This window comes from Typopeltis vanoorti, chromosome 20, assembly GCF_054136105.1.
Source record: "Typopeltis vanoorti isolate ZY-2024b chromosome 20, IOZ_Tvanoo_1.0, whole genome shotgun sequence".
Lineage (NCBI taxonomy): Eukaryota > Metazoa > Arthropoda > Arachnida > Uropygi > Thelyphonidae > Typopeltis > Typopeltis vanoorti.
The window spans coordinates 4,924,456-4,947,855 of NC_143568.1; the positions used below are offsets into that span (position 1 = coordinate 4,924,456).

Below are 23,400 nucleotides of genomic sequence, written 5' to 3' on the forward strand. Positions count from 1 at the left end.
TTACAGAAACAAGATGAAATGGAGAAGGTCATTTCAAAAGACAGGATCGTAAGCCAGCTGTTTATTCAGGAGGTGACTCAGGGCATTATATGATAGCTGTGGTACTGAGGAAAGTTCAGGCAAGGGCTCTTTTCTTGATAATAATCCCATCAATGAAAGGAGACTTTTGTAGTAAACTAAAGGTTTATCCTATTAATGTATCAATCATGGTAGTTTATTCACCTCACAGAGATAGGCCTGATGAAGAGAGTGAGGAATTCTACAAAAGCCTAAAGACTGTTTTGGACTGCCTACAATGTACGGGGTCTCTTATATTCTGACGCCAACAACCATAATTGTTGGCGAACCCAACAATTATGGTAGAAAACACCCACGATGAAACTATGTATCTTCCACCGGTGGAGAATCAGGATGTAACCAGTCTGGTGCCTTGACCTATTGATGTTAGATGTCCAAGTAAAGGCAGACTAGTTACATCCTGATTCTCCAATGGTAGAAGACAAGCATCTTTGATGTGCATACTTGTCCTGGAACAGACTGTGGTACTGACCAACTACTAAGAGCCAAAGTAAGACTTAGACTCTAAAATCTTCCAAGTCATGTCCATCCCACTAGACTGGATATCAGAGTAATCTGCAGTGGGTTCACAAAAGAAACAACAACATGGTGTGAAACTTGGAACGTAAAGAAGTCTGACAGGAAAAGGATAGCTGCTTTTGAGATGCAGTGTTACAGAAGGCTGTTGAGGATATCATATCCTGAAAGGTGGATAGCTGGATGGGTGCTAGAAAGAATCGGTAGAACTTTAAGGCTCCGTAAGGATACTGACAGAAGAAAGTCTAAATACTATGAACAGAACACATAGAAAGAATGGTAGGAGGACATCTCATGACAGTGATAGAAGGTAAAGTTCCTGGAAAAAGAGGAAGCGATAAACTGTCAGTGAAATGGATGGATGATGTGTGTGTGGAGTTAGTGATCTTCAGAGAGCTGAAGCCTCCAATAACAGGATCACCACATGGCACATCACTAAGCATCTTTGTGACAATAAGCCATCTGCTTATGTACAATAAATAGATGGATGATGGCATGGTAGGAGGTCAAATGAATAAATTCATATGAAATAAGAGAGAAATTAGTCAAACCACTAAACAAGCTACATACAAGATATGTTTAAATCAATTTTGACTTATGGATCTGAGAGCTGAGTTAGAAATAAAAAACTTGATCAAAGGCTGGATACCAAGGATATGAGAGTTCTGAGAAAAATTAGGGAAGTGAACAGATGACATCACTAGCAAAATCATAGAATCGAGCAAAATTGAGAATATTTGGAAGAAAGGAACTTAACATTGTTAGTATTCAGGATATGTCGTAAAGATAATAACAATCGTAAGTACCTGTTAGGTTGTTGTTTACCACATGGAATAATAATTACTAGCATCATTTTAACAAATACAAATGGTAAGTTCCTGCAAAAAAAAAAAAAAAAACTTTTTTTTTCTTTTTTTTTTTTTTTTTTTTTTTGCAGGAAGACGACCTAGAGGGAAAACTGGGAGCTAGTGGACTGATACAATAAGAAGTACTTTATAAGACTGAAATATAAAATCTGACAATATTGGAGTAAATGAGTGATAACAGGTGAATTTGGAGGAAAACTGTCAATAGGAAGTTAGTAATGATTTAAGTTTTTCACGCAGTACTATCATAATATCCTGTATACCTAAGAGTGCATATATCAGGAATTTGATTATGATTGGTATCATAGAAACTCTAGCAGAGAAAAAGAAATTTTTTCAAATCATTAGAGGACAGCAGACAAGAAGAAAGAAAAGCTGGTTCTTGATAAACTTAAGTAGAGAATACAAAATCAATCCTGGACAGAGAAATGTTATGGGAAAATTTGATGAAAAGTGGTAAAGATAATAACAATGGTAAGTACCTGTTAGGTTGTTGCTTACCACATGGAATAATAATTACTAGCATCATTTTAACAAATACAAATGGAGAGAATATATAGAAAACATTCCACAGATTATGTTACTATTGGTAGAGATATGTTCCATTGGTCCAAGATTCAAGACTCTACAGGGGATATAAAATACCCCTGTAGAGTCTTAACTATTACTATTGCAAACACCATTATAACAAATTCACAACAAACTTGTGCATAGTCCTGCCTGGAGCTTTATAGATACAATGATGTACTAAAAAAAATTTAATAATAAACGATTCCTGTGGTCTCTAGTTCTCTATGGCGAGAATTAATTGTAGAACCTTGAAAACTTAATAAGCATACTGATATACTGGCAAGACATTGTCTTACATAAAAAAAACTCCACACACACACACATGTTAAAACCGTCATACAGAACATTCAATTGCAAGGAAATGATCACTTAGCAAGCTTTGACATGTCCACTAGAACATTAGTTAAAAGCAATGACAATACATTAGAGCTGCTTTCCAAACTGTTCATCCCTGATATTTGCATACTCTTAAAAAATACACTGCCTTAAAGCAGGGTATTTCAGCTGGAATAACCAGCATTTTAAACACATTGAAAGTATAGGCTCTCCTGCTTTCACTCCCACTGTATACATGGAATTCTTTGAAATGTTGGCATTTAATTCAGTTCCCCTCAAGCCCAACGTATGCTTGAGGTATACAGATGATGTCTTTGCCATTTGGCCCACAGACTCCTTCCAACTTTTTGCCAATTTGTCAACAATATCCATCCCTGAATTACTTTTACTGTTGAAGAGTAAAAAAGGAAGATGCTCTGGACTTCTTGGATACCTTAGTTACAAAGCAACCAGATAAGCCCCTCATGTGTTCAGTCTATTGGAATTCCACACACACACACACACACACAGGCAGATAGTTATATGCCACTTCACATCACCATCCTGCCCAGAATATTACAATTTTCAAAACCCTCCAGGCCAGAGCATATTTTGTCCTTAGAACCTACACTGCATCTGGAACACAACAGACTCAGATTACACTTTTAACAGAAGGGTTGCAACAAAAACTCACTGAACTTAAAGAATATCCCCATCCCCAATACACCAACCTGACTATATATACACCATATCCTTACTCCACATTAAAGGTGGAACAGATAAACCAGGCTCCATTAACACAAAATCAGAACAATCTACTCCCCTTTGAAAGCATCCACTCTTCAGACAAATTAAGGATCCTCTCACCTTCCCAGATGTCTACAGTATACTCTGTCGATGTGGGATCCAGTACTTTGAACAGACAGGATGAACTACCAGGATAAGGAGAAAAGAACATAAAAAATGTTCTGTATGGACAACCAAAAAGACTAGCACAACATGCCCTGGATGAAGACAATTTCATTAGGTGGAAAAAAGCAAAACTATTATACAGATCCTGGTTTAAATCAGACTGTTCCTAGAAGCAGCTTATGTGCTATAGAATCCAGTGAACCGTAACAGAAATGGTGTAATGCTATATAAATTTTGGTGCACCACTCTATCCATTGTTAGCGATAGTCACAGAGCACTGTCATCTTCCATCCATGTGACTGTCCTTGTTCTAGAGGTCTTTATAATTTTAGTCTTTGCTATGTATGCATCTTCAAAGTACCTTTGATAATGCTAGTTTGAGTGAAATGTCAAGTTGTAAATACTTAATTTAGTTATTAAATTAAATATTTCACTGCTGCTTCTATGTAGATTATTCCAGAAATTTCAATATGAATCACTATAATGTCCAACCACAGATGCAAGACCCCTCGACGCATCTGCACATGGCAGAAGGCGGCGAATCCATTCCAATAATAGGGTAATCAATGCATTTCATGGGATGAGTGTTTCATTATTATATGATGGAAAACTAGCTTTTCTTTTGTGAAAATTCTCATTTTTAAAGTGGTAACTATTTTGCTTGTACAGCAGTTGGAAAATTTTATGTATAAAGCACATGGTTTCACGTGTTGATGATGAATTCATGCATCGAATTGACTCTTTTTGGCATTGTGCCAGCCCAGGGTTCTCGCATTTGTGGTCGAACAGTAATTATGAAAATCTGAATATGGAAATTTAACAAAGTACCAGTTTAACATGAAAATAACTATCATAATGAGTAAGGCAGATATGGTAGAAAACCAAAAATAAACAAATTTACAGAACAAGAAGTCAATCAAAACACCACACAACAATATACAAAAGTCTGAACTGGCTTTAAAAATCAAACAGTTGAAAAAAACTGGAGGGAAAAAAAATGGCAATCTATAAGCAAAGCTAATATAAGGCAGGCTGCTTATTTAAACAGATCAGAAGATTAGCAAAATAGGTTTTGAAGCATACCAGTGGGAAAAGATGCAGAAGAAGCCCAAAATAAAGGACAAATGTATATAAACAGTAATTAAACAGGTGATTGTACTGGAAACTTAACAGAGCAATTTGGTAGAAAAACTGAAGGAAAACTAATAATGAAATCTCATGTTGGTATCCTGCATAATCTTCAGGGACACATATCATAAGAAATTGATAGACTTCATTGGTACACACACACACACACACACACACACACACACATCAGGAAATGTATAAATGGAAGTTGTGTGACATAAATAGTTACAACATGAGTTACTAATGTATACCAACTTTAAAATGATTGATCTTTACCATTGCTTGGGTTGTCAAATATGGCAAGAAAATTTTTTATTAATTCTTTTGCTGTATCTTGACATTCTTTTGAACCTTTAATCTCTACTTCTGTTTCATCTGATCCTCCTGCAAATACTTGAATACTAGCACCACTTTGTTCCTGAAGTTCTCTTATTTTTGTCCCCTGACGTCCTGTAAAATATTAATTTGAATGAAATTTTTTGTTCTGACTATTTACTGAGAATGACTATGTCAATCTCTGACAAACTGCTTTGGTTTACATTTATAAATAGAATGACAAACTAAGACATTTTTAGTATGTGTAGTAAGAAAAGTTTGTAATGTGAGAGTACAAAATAAATATACTCAAATAAATATTTCATAAATTTATAAAAATGTATAACAGGCATAAACAAAGTTAATGCTACTATCAAATTTTTATATTCAAATTAATACAAAGTCATCAACACTAAACAGATGAATGCTGTATTCAGTACTTGAAATATAAATTATTAAAAATGTGTCAATGAAGCTTGACAGTTTCCATATAAAAACAGTCACTTAAAAGCAATTTAAATAAAATTTAGTAATTTGGTTACTGAGTTACATGATGACTGACAGCCTATAAGTTGGATTATAATCACTCTATAATACGATCAGGACAAACTAATTATAACCAAACTAGTGACAGCGGTTACTTCTTGGCTAGAAGAGGTAACTCAATCTTCAATTTAACTTCCCTACACACTTATGGCCTACTTCATACACAAATTGACTTCCTAATGTATTCCATAATTTACTGATAGCATGTATACTTACTGGCTAAGCTAGTTTCAGTAGTTAATATTCCCTTCTACATTAAAATCACACAGGTGTTCATGTTAAAGATCAATAATATCACCCTCAACAGTAGAAAACTAAACCTTCGCACTCCTCCAAACTGTTTAGCCAAATATTCTGGATTCCCTCCCACACACGCCTTTTTGTTTTAAATTTCCATCTATATAGTACAGTAATACTATGAGTGTGCTAGGGATCTTTTTCTATTTTCTTTGTATTTAAAAAAAAAAAAAAAAAAAATATATATATATATATATATAATCCATAAATCCTGATCTAGAGACTGAACATGGAACTCTTCAACCCATTTCAAGCTTCCAAATAAGTGAGGGCAATGAAATTCATTTCCCATCTAAAAACAAACATCCACACCCCTATGGTTTGATCGAAACCTACAACCTGCTGGTTGAAGAGTAAATGTTAACCAATCAGCTAGCCGGATGGCTTTGCTCAGGTCTGAATCTGGACCTCATACCTCTGCCTGCTTTTATTTAAAATAGCCAAAATTCACTCTCTTCTATCTCCAATACCTCCAAACACTACTTCCCACTGTTATAAATAAAAGCAGTCTTGTATACTTCAAAATCCACTACCTAAAGAGTGACTCCATTCCTAGTCGTGAATTGGCCTTCTCAGTTTCCAAGGTAACCACAAAACTTTAGGCACACACAAAAGATGTTAATTATCCAGCTAAGTTTACAGTAGCAGCATCATATTACTCAAGGTTTAAAAGATAGACATGACAGGTCATAACTGGTGTTCTAAGAATTCAGGATTGTATTTTAGTTTTTCACAGAAGTTGGTTCTGAACAGGACTCTCAGATCACAGTATTTTTTCAATGTTGTTAAAACTCCTTAGGACTGGTGAGTATACATTAAATACCACTCTTCAACTATCATGGAGAATATCCAGGACACTTTTGTAAAGCTCTAGTTTTCTAGTAATAGATGTCTCACCCTATGGCATATAGAAAGGTCATGACTTGATACTATAGAATAAATGTGATTAAATAGCTTTCAATATGTGGGATTCAGGCATAAAAAATTAAATAATAAAAATAAATAAAATCATAAAAATAAAATAGAACCACAGGTCTTCTAGCCTGACTTTCCATAATATTTATCTACATGTGTTTATCATTCTCTCTCTCTCTTTCTTTTGTGAATTCCACAAGTGAAAACTTGTAGTGCCATGGGTGGATTAAAGGTTAGAAAATTTGGGAAGACTGCTCTAGAAGCTAAACTTGGTATTTTTTTTCAAGCAACTTCAGACCTCTAGTAAGTAGAGCAAGGGGTGTCACACACATGGAAATCATTTATTTTATGATAACCCCATACATAGGATTGATTGCTTTGTGATTTTACGTATCTTAATATCCCATATTGCAAAGCATACATGCTTTCGGATGTGGAATGCTATGCATTATGGAAAGGACCACTACCCAGACTGATTTCGACCTTTACTGAGGTCTCAGTGGGAGAGAGACCAAGAAGAGATACCGAGGCCGAAGTAATGCAGAATCATATACAAGTAGTGAAAAGGTGCAACACCTTATTAAAATAATTGAATTACAGCTAGTTCATCAAATTCCTAACATGTACCCTCACAGCATGCGCAGGATATTATGATAGTACTAAATGAAAAAAGTAACATTACTTCCAATCGACAATTTTCCTCCAAATTAATCTGTTATCTGTCAAGACCAACATTATCAGAACTTATATTTGTCTTCTAAGGCACTCTTTAATGCACCAATCTATCAACATTTGGTCTTCCTTTGGGTCTTCTTCCTGCCAACCTTTCGAACACTTGTTTTTTGCCTCTCCCATTCTTTTTAAGTGCCCATACCAGTTGAGATTATCTCTACTAACACATTCTTGAATGCTAATAATGGCAAGTTCTTTCCTGATATTGTAATTTTTAATGTGATACTGCCATTCATGCCATCTGTTCACCCTCCTAATCTTTCTCAAAACTCTCATAATGTGGTCTCCAGTCTTTAATCAAGTATTTTATTTCAACCTCAGCTGTCATATCCATAAGTAAAAACTGGTTTGAATACTGTCTTCTATACAACTTGTTTAGTGTTTTGACTAATTTCTTGCTTATTCCATATAAATTTGGATGATTTCCTACCATACCAGCTTTAGTAATTCTGTTGTCTATTGAAATCGTCACTAAAATGTGCCTAAATAGTTGAAATGTTTTACTTGTTCTATAGGATACTGTTAATGTTTTAAACAGTTTCTGCATATTCTCATTATTTGGGGGTTTTTTTATTGCTGATTTTTATATTAGTATTTATGACAACAGTCATTCAATTTAGTCAGGGAAACTTGCAGACATGTACTGGACTGTATATGCATGATATCAGATTTAATACCACTTTTCTTTATAATGTGATCCATATAGATAATGAGTAACAGTGGAGATAATGTACACCATTGTCACACACATGACAAACTATCTTCCTGAACATTCTGCAATTCAAACTGCTGACTTACAGCTTACATAGAGATTATGTATTGCTCAATGTAATGTCCCATTTACACCATATAATAGTAGTATTTTGAACAGCTTTCCTCTTGGTACCTTGTTGTATTCCTCAGATTTCTCTATGTCTTAGAGTGAAAATATGATCCTAACAGCCTCTATTTGTCCTGAATCCAGCTTATTCTTCACCAAGCTATCCTTCCACAATTTTTCTTAGTCATTTCTCAAATATACTTGCATAAATCTTACCACGAACATACAGTAAGGAAACATCTCTAATTCTCATATTGAGTTTTATTTCCCTTTTTATAGATGGGTACTATGAGAACTCTACTCCAATCATCTGGAATTTGACCATCTGAGTTATGCAGTGCAGCCACTGCATATAATCTCCAGAATATTTTGCGAATTTCCTGATATTTATTTTCTATGTTCTTACCAATGTTTTCCCATGACTTATTTAGCTAATTTTACATAGTGCTCCATTCTCTTACATTTTCCTCAGTATTCTCCAAGAGCACAAGCAGACTGACTTGCCATAAGTAACTTTCAATATGCTTTCTTCTTTTTCTTGACTGCCTCTTTAAATTCTTGAGTCCAAGATGGAGTTATGATTTTTTTATATTCTTGTACATTACCTCATTACATGCTGCTCTGGCAGAATCAATGTTTCTTCAGGGTTTGCCACTGAATCGCCAAAGTTTGGTTCTTGTTTTCACTCTCTTTCATCTTTTCTTGAATAATGGTTGTGTATTATTTGAGTCTTCCAATAGCTTCTTAATTGATTCATTTCAAAACTTTCTTATCAATATAAAATTCAATTTTATCCTGCTCCACACTAAATGGTGATCACTTCCAATTTCAAATCCTCTCTATACAGGCAATGTAACACACCAGTTCATTACATTGTCTGCTGGATGAAAAACTCCCCAATGTTAATGAAGCATATTTCTTTTATGGGGTGAGGGTTAATCAGTATAATGAGACTTATTGGTGCCTATGATCCCACCTTCTGTGGGATCATAGGCACCAATACTAAGGAAGAAGCAGAGGAATTTTTTTGAGACATTAGTCAGTGGCTGACACAACAAAAAAAAGGAAAAGTTGGTCCTTGTTGGAGATCTAAACAGCAGAGTAGGAAACGAAAGCGTAATGAAGCATCGGCCACTGATTATAAACAGGGAATGCTGGTGCGAAAAATAAGTGCTACTAACATCCACCCTGAACAAGGGCTGCTAACAGTACTTGGCCCAAGTGATCGACAGCAAACCTCAGAGAACCTTCCAGATCCACTTCACAAGCACACATGGGTCTCAACTTCAACCTTAATAATTAAAGTTGAGACCATGTGTGTTTGTGAAGTGGATTTGGAAGGTTCTCTCAGCAACTTGCAATATGCTTTCTTCTTTTTCTTGACTGCTTCTTTAAATTCTTGAGTCCAAGGTGGAGTTCTGATTTTTTTAAATCAGAACTTAAATATGTCATCTTGAATTTTTGTTTCTAATTGTTTAAGTGTTTTCTCTCAAACCTTAACACCAAATGAAAGTACAGCAATAATTCTTAAGGATTTAAAGATCTTCAGACAGATTCGTAAGTACTTTTGAGCAATCCATAAAAAGTTCTCTTCTGTTTTTATATCAGCTATCTTCAAGTGCCCACATGCAAGCATTGGCACATACTTCTGGCTGAACTCAACCAACTGTTTTTCTGTCCCCTGTGCCTCCTCCACGTTAAGCAATTTTTAAACCGGCAAGTGCACAGACAGTCATCAATAGTGCCTTGTCACTCTTAAGGAGATTTAGTCTGACAAAACTGATACAATAGAAAGAAAACTTGGTCATTCAAGACCAGGTGCCTAAAAGTAAATACTAATGAAAATAAGCTCCATAACCTTAACATGATTGCAGTGCACGATTCAGTAGAAGCAGAAAAAATATATTGTCATCGTTTTCCCAGAAACAGTCACGATTCTAACGGAGGACATTAACAAATTCGCTGAACAATGTAACTTCAACCTTCAAAAATTGTCAGTTGCCACTGCTTTGGACGCACATGTAAAGATGGGACGAGCTTCCTGCACCTTGCGACAATCCAATAAACAGATCACGGCCTGAAAATCGTAAATTCAAATTTGTACTGTTTATATAGTTTTTAAACTAATATACTTTTCATAATAAATCAGATTTTACACCAGAGGTAACAGCAATATTGGGTTAATATACCAAACTGTTCCTTGCTTTGATTAATTAATTTAATTATTAAACACTGAAAATGTTTGATAATAAATATATATCCCCTCTCACCAAAAAAAAATAAAAGTAAAAGTGTAATAAGTTATCTTAAACTTAACAAACCTAATTAATGCTCTGATTAGACAATTTTATTTGCCTTCCTGAAACTTTGTGTAGGACTCAACAAATACACTCACCTATGGTGAGTAGCTGTGGACTAAAACATTTTTTTTTATTTAATAAAAAACTTTCTAAACATAATCTTTAAGAAGGATATGCATAATATAAAGGGACATTCTGATAAAAAAAAAAAAAACAATTTAACAAATTATATTTTCCAAAAAAAAAAATTTTTTTTTTTTTTTTTTGCTTCTTGCTATTATTATTTAATGACTTGTTGGAATGGTTATCACACCAAGGAAATGTTCTCCAAACAATAATAATACAACACTTGTAATCACTTTATGGAGTACATATTAACTTACTGGAACAAATTAAATAAATGAGAGAGAGGGGGAAGTCTTGAGTGAGTACATCATCTTCACGGCAAGTAGAATTTGCATAATTTGTCGAGCACTGCCCATATGAGAGAATGCATTTTCTGACCAGTTTTATCTACTTCTGTTTTCAGGATGAAAAACCATACCATCACTATGTGAGATCTGCTAACTCGCATTAATCAAAACGTTCTTATAAAGTTTCATAACATCCTAGAGAAGACTGGAACAAGTCTCGACAAAGACCACTGTCAAAAATAACAATTGAAATACATAAGTTTATTCAGGTTTATAATTTCACAATTTTTACTTCGGTTTTAATCTGGTTTATTTTATGCATTCTTCAGTCATCTGAAAGTGTTCTGTAACTCTCCTTAACTGAAATGATTAAGGTATTTCTTTTATTGTAATCTATGTGGTGAATACACCAGTAAAGAGGATTTTCTAATTGGAGCAAAACAAATGGATAGAAAGAGTTTCAGGGGATCGAATTTTAAAATGCAATTTTTTCCTCCCAGCTAAAGGGTTCTTTGTTATAAGAGAACCAAAGCATAAGCTTGACTAGGTGTTGTTCAAATATTTTAAAAACAAAGTTGTCACTCAAATAATTTTATATAAAATAATCAGTTCAAAATTGAAGTACTTGCATATTTTATCATTTACAATAAGAAAGTTGTAAAATAAAAATAAAAAATATAGTGTTCATAAGTGCTTACAAGAAAAAAATATTGATGAGCACAATTTTTTTAAATTTCTATCATATTAGCTCCATTTCCTCTTGTATTATTGCTTTCTTATTACAATATCATCATGGGACCAAACTGAAACCACACTATAAAGACAGTAGATAACAAATTTCCAAAGCAAAATTTTACTTGTAAATTTATTGTAAAAATAATAAACTAAACCTCTACATGTTTCTCCACAGTTAGTATACAGTGACACATGTAGAAGCTTCATTTATTATTTTTATAGTAAACCTACGAGTAAATCCAGTTATTGTTTTTTTTTTTTTTTTTTTTTTTTTTTTTTTTTTTTTTTTTGTATTGGTGGGACCATTAATCCTGCTCATCATTAAATGCACCAACGTTTCACAGGAAAGAAGTAAGTAAAAATGATGTTTGCTATTTGCTTTGGTATTATGGCCAAAACAACTAAGATTGAGGATAGTGCATGTGTTCTGGTCCACTTTGCCTCTTATTTTCAGGATGAAAAGTCCAAGTTTCATGAAGGAAAACCCCACTATTTTTTTTTGAGACCACTTAACTTCACCTTCAGTTGAAAAGAACTTAAGCTTTTTCCCCCCCAAAAAAATGGGGGGGAAGCAGAGCTAATAACAAAAAACGGATTTTTTTTTTTCAAGGTATGTACCAATTAATTACTAAAACCACTTCCAATATATAAAAAAAAAAAATGTGCATAAATTTATGTGGAAAGTACACACAAAAGTCTTTGTCTCATTAATTACACTGTTAAGTGGTTTAGAACACAAGAGTGAACAAGAGATTTGAAGTAAGTGACCTCCATTCACTGTTGAGCACAATTAAAAAAAAAAAAAAATGGATATCCCACAGAATAGAAATATGTGTACTAAAGTTCTGAAAAGAATCAGTCATCCAACCAAGCAGGTGAAAGAGTTTCAAAATAAGAAATAAACAAAATCTGAGCAACAAATTCAAAGAAAATAACTGACTCAACCAGAGAAGACTGTATTAAAGTTTTTTTTCAAAGACAGAAAAATAATTCCATGGTGAATGCAGGAAGCTACAGAAACAGTTCATGAAAAAGAAGAAATCAGATAAAAAAATTGGTAGCTAATAAGTCATCAGGTGAGAAGAAATCAAAGATCAAAGGGAAAAAAAACTAAATATCCTGGATATCTGGAATAATTACTCTGAGAACTTAAAAAAAAAAAAAAAAAAAAAAAAAAAAAAAAAAAAAAAAAAAAAAAAAAAATCAGCTAACGCCTTTTTATTCCCGTATATACGGGAGTAGGCGAGGCCATTTAGCCCTATCTAACTTTTGGAGACTGAGTGGGCAGTTCAATCTCCACTGGTACCCAATCAGAGACAGATGGCCCAAGGCTATCACTAATTAAGCGGTACGCAGTGAAGAGAGACGGCTCAAATGTGCCGCCATCTCGTGGTCTCTAACCCTAACACAATATATTTAATGTCTGAAATAATGTGGGTTCTACGGTCGATTTTCTTGAGTTTACAGGACGAAAAACCCGAGTTTCCGGGAGGAAAAACCTGCTTGCCCGTGCCAGAGATCGACTAACTCGGGAACCGGTCGAAAAAAGGCTTAGAAAAATTTCCTCTAGTCGCCGACTAGACTCGAAACCAAGACTTCCTTCGTACGGCCTAGCGCGATGGTGTGCAAACGCCACATCCACTGAGCTACACAGGCTCTGAGAACTTAAGTGATATAAAATTGTAGACAGCTGAAGAAGTAATGCAATCCTGGAGTAAATATATCCATAAGTAACTGATGAATGAAAGGCCAATATACAATATTCATCATAATTTATTAATATGTAGCCTCAAGAGGCATACAGGATAGCCCGTAATAATGTATATATAAATATACATTATTACGGGCTCATACATATAGAATCAAATGGAGTAAAGCATCAATACTTGCTTCATTTCTTTCCATCTTACCACACTTCCTCTTGCTGATATCCTCTTTTGTTCTATTCCTTGCACCAACATTATGTTCTGAGGTCATATGCGTTTCATTTTTATTCTCAATTTTTGCTCCTCCATCCTTTTATAATTTGAACAAACCACTGAGGTCTAAGCTTTGGCAACTTACATTTCAGTCTTCTAAGAAATTACTAACTTCATCAATCACCCTATCTTGTTCTTACTCGATTCCTTTTCTTACCATCAAAAACCTCTTTTGGTAACTTTTCTTTTCCCAAGTTTCAGTATAACTACATCACCTTAGATTATCTGTGAATTCTTGAATACTGACAATGTCAATCATTCATTTTGATAATTTAACAAGCTGCTACTACTTTGCTAAATTTCAAACCAACAATTCCCAAAGCACAAACAACACTTGTCACAAAACATGATGCAACTAAACAAGTAACTGTGGAACTAATTCAACCTTTAACCTCCCTACTAGCTTGGACGTATATATACATCCAGTAAAACCTGGATCCAATCCATACTATCTGTTGAAAGAACCTGGATAAGAAATACAATTTGGCCATCATGTCCATTAGAAAGTGCAAACTAAATACCTACAAGTTACAAGTATTTTTTTTTCTACTTCTATTATATAATTATAGCTTTTAATGCCATTGCAGTATAAGAGATCCTTTCTTCACTTAAATATTGTATCATCTTGGAAGACCAATATCGTTATCATTTTTTTTTGCTAATTATCTTAGCCGCCAATACATTTTATTCTCCCAAGAACTTGATTCAAGATAATTATTTTTGTCAAACAAGTATTTTATAAATTAATGAAAATCTGAACTTAAAAATAAAAAATAAAAAAAATACAGCATTCATCATTTCCAAATTAAGTTTTTTATTTTTTTTATTCATAATCTTAGTTTGAAGATTAGTTAACAGATTGTGTGAAGGTTCACACATCCATGATTTTGCTTTATAGAGAACTATACATAAATCTTAGATCATATCACAGCGTATAATCTTTATAACAATCTGTAGTTCTTTGCATTTCAGCTTTCTTGGTTTTCCATAAATTGCTCATTACAAATTGAAATAAATGGCTGTTATGTACATTTCAGGTTACTTCACATTTTCTGCCAGTGTAGATATTATGCAGCAGTTTTAAAGCAGTGATATTTTTCTTGTAGTTTATCATTGGAAACATGTATAGATGTGTAAAAATAATCATATTAAAAATTCTGAATATTTTTACATATTAATTATGCTTGTTAGTTTTTGTTTTCATACACGCAGTGTCTGCATTTGTGATGTGCTCGTTATGAAAATGTTATATTAGAAGTAACATGTAAAGAAGTAAAAATATTGAAGTACTTACTAAACTGATTATTTGTGTTACTTATAAGAAAGTTTGTTGTATTTTAAAATGTTGAATTTTGTGTTTGTGAAAGACTTTCTTTTAGCGCTGATGGATACAGCGAGTCAGCCATTTTATTGCAGTGCGTAGTTTCTGACTTTTGTGAAGTGCGCATGCTCCCGGAGAGAACTTGATGTGTGATTGACAGCTGACAAGGAAAGCGTTGCGTATCCAAGTTACAGTTGTAAACAAGAGAGCGTTCGGAAAGTTTTTTAGAACACTGGCCGAGGAATATTCAAGTTGGAAGGAACTTGATTTTTTGTGTGCGGCAGTCAAAAGAATTTTCATAATGTATTCCGAAAAGGGAATAGTGAAAATAATAGGTTTCAAGCAGGAATAAGTAATGAATAAAAGGGAAGTCTTGAAACTATAAGTTTTATATAAATTGGCCGGTAAATATTCAAGTTAGAAGAAACTTGATATTTGTTTGTGTGTGGCAGTCGGAAGATATTTTATAGTATATTCCGAGAAAAAGGAATAGTGGAAATAATATGTTTCAAGGAGAAATAAGTAATGAATAAAAGGAAATCTTGAAACTGTAAGTTTTTAAGGTGGAATAAGTTAAGACTGTCAATTTAGTATTGTGAATGAAAGGAGAACTTGTTGCTTACATTCTAAAGTGAATGTTTTTCTTTAAAGTGAAAGTGAATGAGAAAATAATGATAAGGAAGTTTTATAAGTATTAAGAATGCCTGAAAGTGAAAGTTTAGAAAATATATTGAATTAAGAAGATTTTTAGGTATTAAAGGTGCCTGATTTGATGAGTATTACTACTAAAAGGAAAACAGGATATAGTCAAGAAGACTTTATGTATGTTACATTGATTGATGAAAAGGATCCTGAAAATGAAGTACAGAACCTTGTAACTTCTGGAAAAGAGCCTTAACAGAAAGAGAAAAAGACTATGAACATTTTTTTTGTGCTTGTGAAAGAAAAAGTGTTTAGTCTTAAGAGTAAGTTTATATTTTTAAATAAGGCCTTGGATCCATATAATCTGTAGTTATAGTTATGTATTATTACTAGAAGTGTATATATATTGTTTTAGTTTTATTAAATGTGTTTATTTTGTACTTGGTATTGAGTCAATGATTAGTTGGATTCTGAAAGAGTGAGTTAAAGTCATTGCACCAATTGGAGTGAACTCTTTGTGCAAATATAATAACATATAGGGACACTTGGAGTCAAAAATAAAAATAATTGCTAGTAAAAGAAATTTATATAATATTTCATCTCATAAGTATATAGAGAGAATAATAATATACATAAAGAGGGAAGTATATAAAAAACACATTAGAAATAACAGATGCATGCATCAAAAGTAAAATTTCATTTCTAAATTTTTCATATATAATAAATTTAAAATTGTATTTTGCCTTTGATGGCTCCCCCCCCCCCCCAACACACACACACACAAACTATGCCTATCTCTCTCACACACACACACACAAAAACTGCCAGGTAATTTGTTATTTTTACAAAGTAATTGTACCAGAAAACTTTTAATTTTCTGATATCGAAATTATATTGAGATTATTATAAATATATCATCATCAAATTCCTGACATGTACATTCAAGTTGTGTACAGGATATGATAGTACTACATGAAAAATTTACATCATTACTAACTTCCTATCTACAATTTTCCTCCAAATCAGTCTGTTACTTGTCAAGACTCCAACATTACCAGATCTTATATTTCTATCATCTAAGGCACTTTGTGCCGTATCAATTCACCTATATCTTGGCTTTCTCCTGCCAACTTGGCAGAGAACACTTGTTTTGCTAATCTTTCCTCACCCATTCTTTTAAGTGACCATACCACCTGAGATTAGCTCTGCTAACACATTCCTGGATGCTGACAATGTCAAGTTCTTTCCTAATATCCTCATTTAACTACAAAAAACACTGAAACTGTTAAATGAGGAAGGGAAGAAATTTGGACTTGTTATGGACTTGGAAAAAATGGTATTTGGTGAGAAGAACATGAAACAAAAGATACAAGTGGATGGAATTGATATAGGAAATGTAGAACAATTCACATATTTGGGAAGTAAAATGACGTATGATTTGGACTGTAAAAAAGAAATAAAGATCAGGATTGCAAAGGGAAGAACAAATCTGAAGGCCATGGATAACATCTGGAAAGTGATCAGCCTGCAAACAAAATTAAAAGTACTGGAAATATGCATCATTAGTGGTACTGTATGGATCTGAAACATGGGTAATAAATAAGGAATCAAGAAAAAGAATTTTGGCATTTGAAAGAACTTGTTACAGGAAGATTCTAAGAATAGGATGGGTACAGAAAATCACAAATGAAGGGCTCTATCGGAAGATACAGCCCTTCAACCAAAAGAAAATCTAATGCAGAAGATTATAAAATGGAAGTGCAATTATTTGAACACATCTGTAGAATGAGCGAGGACTGGAAGATAAAGATATTTATGTTTGGTATTTTGGATGGTTTAAACAGAAGAGGTAGACCATACAGAAAATGGATAGAGATATAAAGGACTGGTGTGGAATGGGTGTACAGAAACTGCGACACTGTACACTGGACAAAGAAAGGTGGAAGAAGATAGTGAAGGAGGCATTGGACACCAACGGGCAGTGAGCCCATGGTTTGTGATGATGATGATGAATATACGATCCTCACCTTCATGTGGTGCACCTGTTAGTGGATATCTACTGGGTACTGAACAAATAAGGATGGGCTGGCAATTTGGAACTTAGCTGAACAAATTTTACTCTCTATTAGCTTAAACCACAAATGCATATGATGATACAACATGAGATTTCATACCAGCTGGGGCATTGTCCAGTTAAACAAGGTCCCCTGCTGTTTTCATCAGGGAAACCAGGGCAAACAATGAAGCCAGCTACTAGAACAAGCTCTAACTCAACATCTAGAAGAAGACTAAGAAGAATAAACCCAACATCAGAAGAACTGAAGACAGGAGCCATCGATATAAGGAGAATTAATGGAAAGGAAATCAAACCTGCAGAAAAACTGAAAAAGTTCCATGTGGATGTAATTAGCATTACTAAGACAAAGAAGACAAAAACAGATGAGATCTTAGTAAATAAGTATAGGATGTTATCCTCAGGCAATAATAATCAAAGAAAGGAAGGAGTAGCAATAGCATTCAACACCAAACATGAAGATAAACTTCAAGGTAGTTTCAAGTAGTTATGTGGGCCAACTTCAAAATGGGAAAATGGACAATGAAATTTAGTGTAGGAATTTTTTCAGTGATGATTAAAACAGGCAGCTGACAAAGAAAATGGAAAAAGTGGTCCTTGTTTGAGATCTAAACAGCAAAATAAGAAATGAATCCCACCAGGCACATAGGAACATTTTGGGAAAATTTGGAGAAAAGGGCAAAGCTAATAATAATGGTAAGTATTTAGTAGACTTCTGCTCAGGACATGGACCAGTCATTACTAACACCATGTTTCAATATAAAGATGCACACAAGTTGACATGGAAAGAAGAGAGAAGAAATAGGAAAAACCTCATTGACTACATCATTATTGATAGTGATATGCTGGTTCAGGATACAAGAGTGTACAGAGGATTTGAAAAAACTGGATGTGACTATGACTTGGTACTAAGCATGATGAAAATGGATATCACACTGAAAAGAATATGTAAGAAAGTTTTAAAAAGAATAAAGTTGAAAGCAGCTTTTACAGGTAAATTGTAGACTTGACTATACAAACATTATTGGGAGAAAAAAAATGAAGCAAATTGAAAAGAACCAAACCTTGCAGTCTCAGTGGCAAACTCTGAAAAAGACATTGATTGATTCAGCTAGGAAAGTTGTCTACAAAGATAGAAAAATAAGAACACCATGGTGTACACAAGGAGTTAAAGAAGTAGTCCTGGAAAAGAAGAAAGCATACCAAAAGTTCCTAGCAAATAAATTGGCAGATGCCCTAAAAAAATACAGAGAAAAATGTAAGAGAGCTAGGCTATATGTAAAAGTAGATAAAGAAAAGTCTTTGAAAGACTTTGGTAAGAATATGGAAAATAAATATCAGGACGGTAGCAAAATGTTCTGGAGGCTACTGAAGCAGCTTAGAAATGGAGGAAAGAATACTATAAAAGGAATCAAAGATGATAATGGTGCCATCAAAACTAAAGATAAGTATATTCAAGATGTCTAGAGTAATTACTTTGACAAACAAAATGGTTCTGTCACTGGTTGACGAACAGTGACAGAACAGTTCTAATAAATTTTCAAGAGGAATGCAAAGAGGAGTACATATCGATACCAGAGGTAGAAAAAAGCTGTCAAAAACTTGTAATGTGAAAAGGCAGCCAGAGTAGATGATATTATTTTTTTATTATTATTTGGTAACCTCTGTGGAGTCAGACTCATTGTCGACCAGAAATGCTTAAGTATCGAGGTAAAAGTTTTGCAGTGGCTACACTGCATAATTCAGAGGGCCTGGTCAGAAGGTCGAATTCCCAATGATTGGAGTAGAGCTCTCATAGTATCAATCTATAAAAAAGGGAATAAAGTTGAATGTGAGAACTGCAGAGAAATTTCTCTACTAAGTGTTCTGGATAAGATTTATGCAAGTATACTTGAAAAGAGGTTGAGAAAGATTGTGGAAGAGAAACTTGAACAAGCTAGGTTCAGATCAAATACAGGTTGTCAAGATCAGATTTTCACTTTAAGACAAATAGTTGAGAAAATGTGGGAATACAACAAGAATCTGTGCTTAAGTTTTGTAGATCTGTAAAAGGCATATGACAAAGTGTCCAGAGAAAAGTTTTTCAAAATAATACAATACAGGGTGAATGGAACATTATACAGAGCAATACATAATCTATATTTAAACTGTCAGTCAGCAGTTAGAACTGATTGAAGGAAATACAGGAAAATGGTTTGATGTAAAATCAAGGGTAAGACAAGGATGCACATCATATCCATTCGTATTCATCATCTATATGGATACATTACGTCTGATATTAGAATCAGAGGTAAACTTAGTTCTTTGCTATTTATGCAGATGTTCTAAACACATAAAGTGCATGCCTACAGGCTTCTCTAAATAAATTGAATAACAGCTATAACAAATTTGGCATCAAAACTATGAAAAAACACACACAGGAATGTCTGCATGCAAATTTCATATGCATTCTCAATGGAGAGCCTATAAAACAAGTAAAATACAATAGTTGCCATAAATTAAGGAACAAAGAGAAAAATCACAATAACTCAGGAGGGGATAATGTATATGAAAATCATGTATGTAAAAAATGACACTGAATCTGCTAATCGTACACAAATGAGTTGCAGTGCCACTGGTATATGCAAAGTACCACAGCATAAAAGCAGGTATTTTGGAGTTGTTTCTCATTTTATGTCTGGAGTGAAAACAAGACTCATGATTGCAAAATTCTGGGATATGGCTGCAGACATCATTTAACCAATGAATTTGGGTGATGAGCCAGAGGTAACTAGATGGTTGCATGTGAATCATTCTGTGGTTCACAGACTATAGAACCAATTTCAAAAGTCAGAGATGCAATGAAGGCTACAACCACCACTGTGGGTATCCAATATCTCTGATTAACTGCTCACCAAAACAGGAGTGCTAACTGCGTATCAGTTACGATATGACCTCACACTGACTACAAAAACATTGGTAATTGCTTCCACTGTGGCTTCATGAAGGTGGTCTGTAAGCTAGCCAACTGGTAGTCTGCTTGCCCCTATCTCCATGCCATAGGAGAAAACATTTCAAATAGGCTACACTCAACATCAACTAGACCAAACCAATGGGGATCTGCTACTATTTATGGATGAGGCCTGATTTGCTTTACAAGCAATATCAGGCATGCTTTGATCTGGAGAGAACTGAGGACAAATTCACATCCCTCTAATATCCGTGAAAATGGAGGCAGTAGCAATTAAAGAGGCAGTAATAGAAAAGAAGAAAGCATATCAAAAGTTTCTGGCAAATAAGTCAGCTTGTGCTCTTAGAGAATACAGAGACAAATGTAAGAAAGCTAAACAATGTGTAAAACTAGCTTAACAAAAGTCATGGGAGGACTTTGGTAAGAACACAGGAAATAAATATCAAGAAGGCAGCAAGATATTCTGGAGGTTGTTGAAGAAGCTCAGAAATGGAGGAAAGAGTGCTGTAAAAGGAATTAGAGATCATAAAGGTGATATGACATGAAAACTGGAGAGAAAGATATCCTTGAAACATCAGTAAGAGCACATTGGTAAAAAAACACTGATCAGGCATGAAGTCAGGAATACATATCCATACTTGTGTGAGAAGCCATGAAAATCCTGAAATGTTGAAAGGCAGCAGGTGAAGAAGATATTCGACCAGAAATGCTCAAGTATGGAGGTATAAAAGTCTTACAGTGGCTGCACTGCATAGTTCAGAGTGGCTGGACAAAGGGACGAATTCCTGATGATTGGAGTAGAGTTCTCATAGTACCCATATATAAAAAGGGAAATAAAATGAATGTGAGAATTACAGAGGTGTTTCTCTACTGAGTATTCCAGGTAAGATATAAGCAAATATACTTCAGAAACGGTTGAAAAGGACTGTGGAAAAGAAGCTTGGTGAAGAACAAGCTGAATTCAGGCCAAATAGAGGCTGTCAGGATAGTTGAGAAACGAAAAGCTGTATTTAAGTTTTGTAGGTCTAAAAAAGACATATGACAAGGTGCCAAGAGAGAGAAGCTATTCGAAACGCTACAGTTATATGATTTCAATGGGGCATTATATCAAGCAATACTTAATCTTTGAGTTGTAAGTCAGTAATTAGAATTGAAGGAAATACAGGGAGGTGGTTTAATGTTAAATGTGGTGTCAGACAAGGATGTACATTATCCCCCTGTTATTCATTATCGATATGGATCACATTATGAAGGAAAGTGGTATTAAACCCGATATCAAAATTGGAAATGTTAATTTCCGCTCTTTGCTTTATGCGGATGATGTTATACTTCTAAATAAATCCGCTACAAGTCTGCAAGATTCCCTGACTGAAGTGAATAACTGTAGTAATAGATATGGTGTGAAGGTCAGCAATAAAAAGACAAAGACAATGAAAATTGGAGGAATTGTTGAAAATATCAACTGCATTGTGAATGGAGAACCTATAAAACAAGTAAAACATTTCAGCTACTACTTAGGAATGACTTTTAGTGAAAATGGTAAATTAAATATGGAAATAGACAACAAAATCAACAATGCTGGTATAGTAGGAAGTCAACTGAATAAATTTATATGGAAAAAGACAGAAATTAGCTGAAACACTAAATTAGCTGTATACAATAGTGTGTTCAAGCCAATTTTAATTTGTGGATCTTAGAGCTGGGTCAGAAGTAAAACACTTGACTAAAGACTAGAGTCCGCAGATATGATAGTCCTGAGAAAGATTAGTGGCATGAACAGATGGCATCAATGGCAACTTCATATTAAAAATGAGGATATTAGGAAAGAACTTGACATTGTCAGCATCCAGGAATGCGTTAGCAGAGCTAATCTCATGTGGTATGGTCACTTAAACAGAATGGGAGAGGAAAGATTAGCAAAACAAGTGTCCTCTGCCAGGAAAAAGACCCAGAGGAAGACCTAGATATAGGTGGATTGATACAGTAAAAAGTGCCTTAGATGATAGAAATATAAGATCTGATAATGTTGGAGTCTTGACAGGTAACAGAGTGATTTGGAGGAAAATTGTAGATAGGAAGTTAGTAATGATGTAATTTTTCATGTAGTATTATCATATGCCATACATCCCTTGAGGGTATATATCAGGAATTTGATGATGAACAATTCTGCTGAACTTCATAATCTCTCTCTCTCTCTCTTTATATATATGCACACACACAAGCATAGTTTGTTTTTGATGTTCACTTATAACACGATAACAAACTGACCGATTTTGATTTCTTGACCAACAGATGATTCCAAAGATGGTTATGTGCATTTTCATCAATGTACAACTCCAGATAATGGAGTAGCGATTATTATTATAATCGCCCTCCCTCCACAGCCTATACTGCAGTTAAATAATATCTGGCCACAATTTTGTGGCTATTTTTTAGATATTGTTAAATTCTATTGTTAGATATTGTGATATTACACAAAGTTTCTTTGTTTGGGATGAATGTACAATGACCCATAAAATATTCTGTTGAAATGGTTGACAGAACAATGAGGGACATCAGATCCAATGATCAAAGAATGGATGGAATAACTGTTTTATTTGCCAGTGATTTTTGACAAACCCTGCCCATCATATATATCCCACAGAACCAGGATGGATAAAGTGAATGACTACCTTAAAAAATCATCTCTATGGCATCATAGAAATTTTCTCTCAAAACCAATGTGTGTTCACCTACATGGAGACTAACGCACATTAATTCTCCTCAAAAATGTTAAAAATTGGCAATGGTGAAGTACAACAATGATGTAAAAATTATATTAACATACCTAAATATTGGAAAAGTTCTCCAAACTGCAGATGAACTGCTATGCAGTGTCTATCCATCTATTGAAAACATAACAGAAAAATCACCTTGGTTCAGGGAGAAAGCTATCCTCGCACGTGAAACGATGCATGTCAGTAATGAACGAGTTGG

The 23,400-nt window shown here is 34.2% G+C and overlaps 1 protein-coding gene across 1 annotated transcript in view; it reads right to left on the reverse strand.

Annotated features, from left to right (window-relative positions):
- The window catches only part of LOC150095203 (putative ATP-dependent RNA helicase DDX43), a 282,514-nt gene that overhangs the window by 201,442 nt on the left and 57,672 nt on the right, over positions 1 to 23,400 (reverse strand). Inside the window, exon 4 of the mRNA XM_090409697.1 lies at positions 4,662 to 4,835. Coding sequence (XP_090265823.1) covers positions 4,662 to 4,835 — 174 coding nt within the window. The remainder of the gene's footprint in view (positions 1 to 4,661; positions 4,836 to 23,400) is intronic.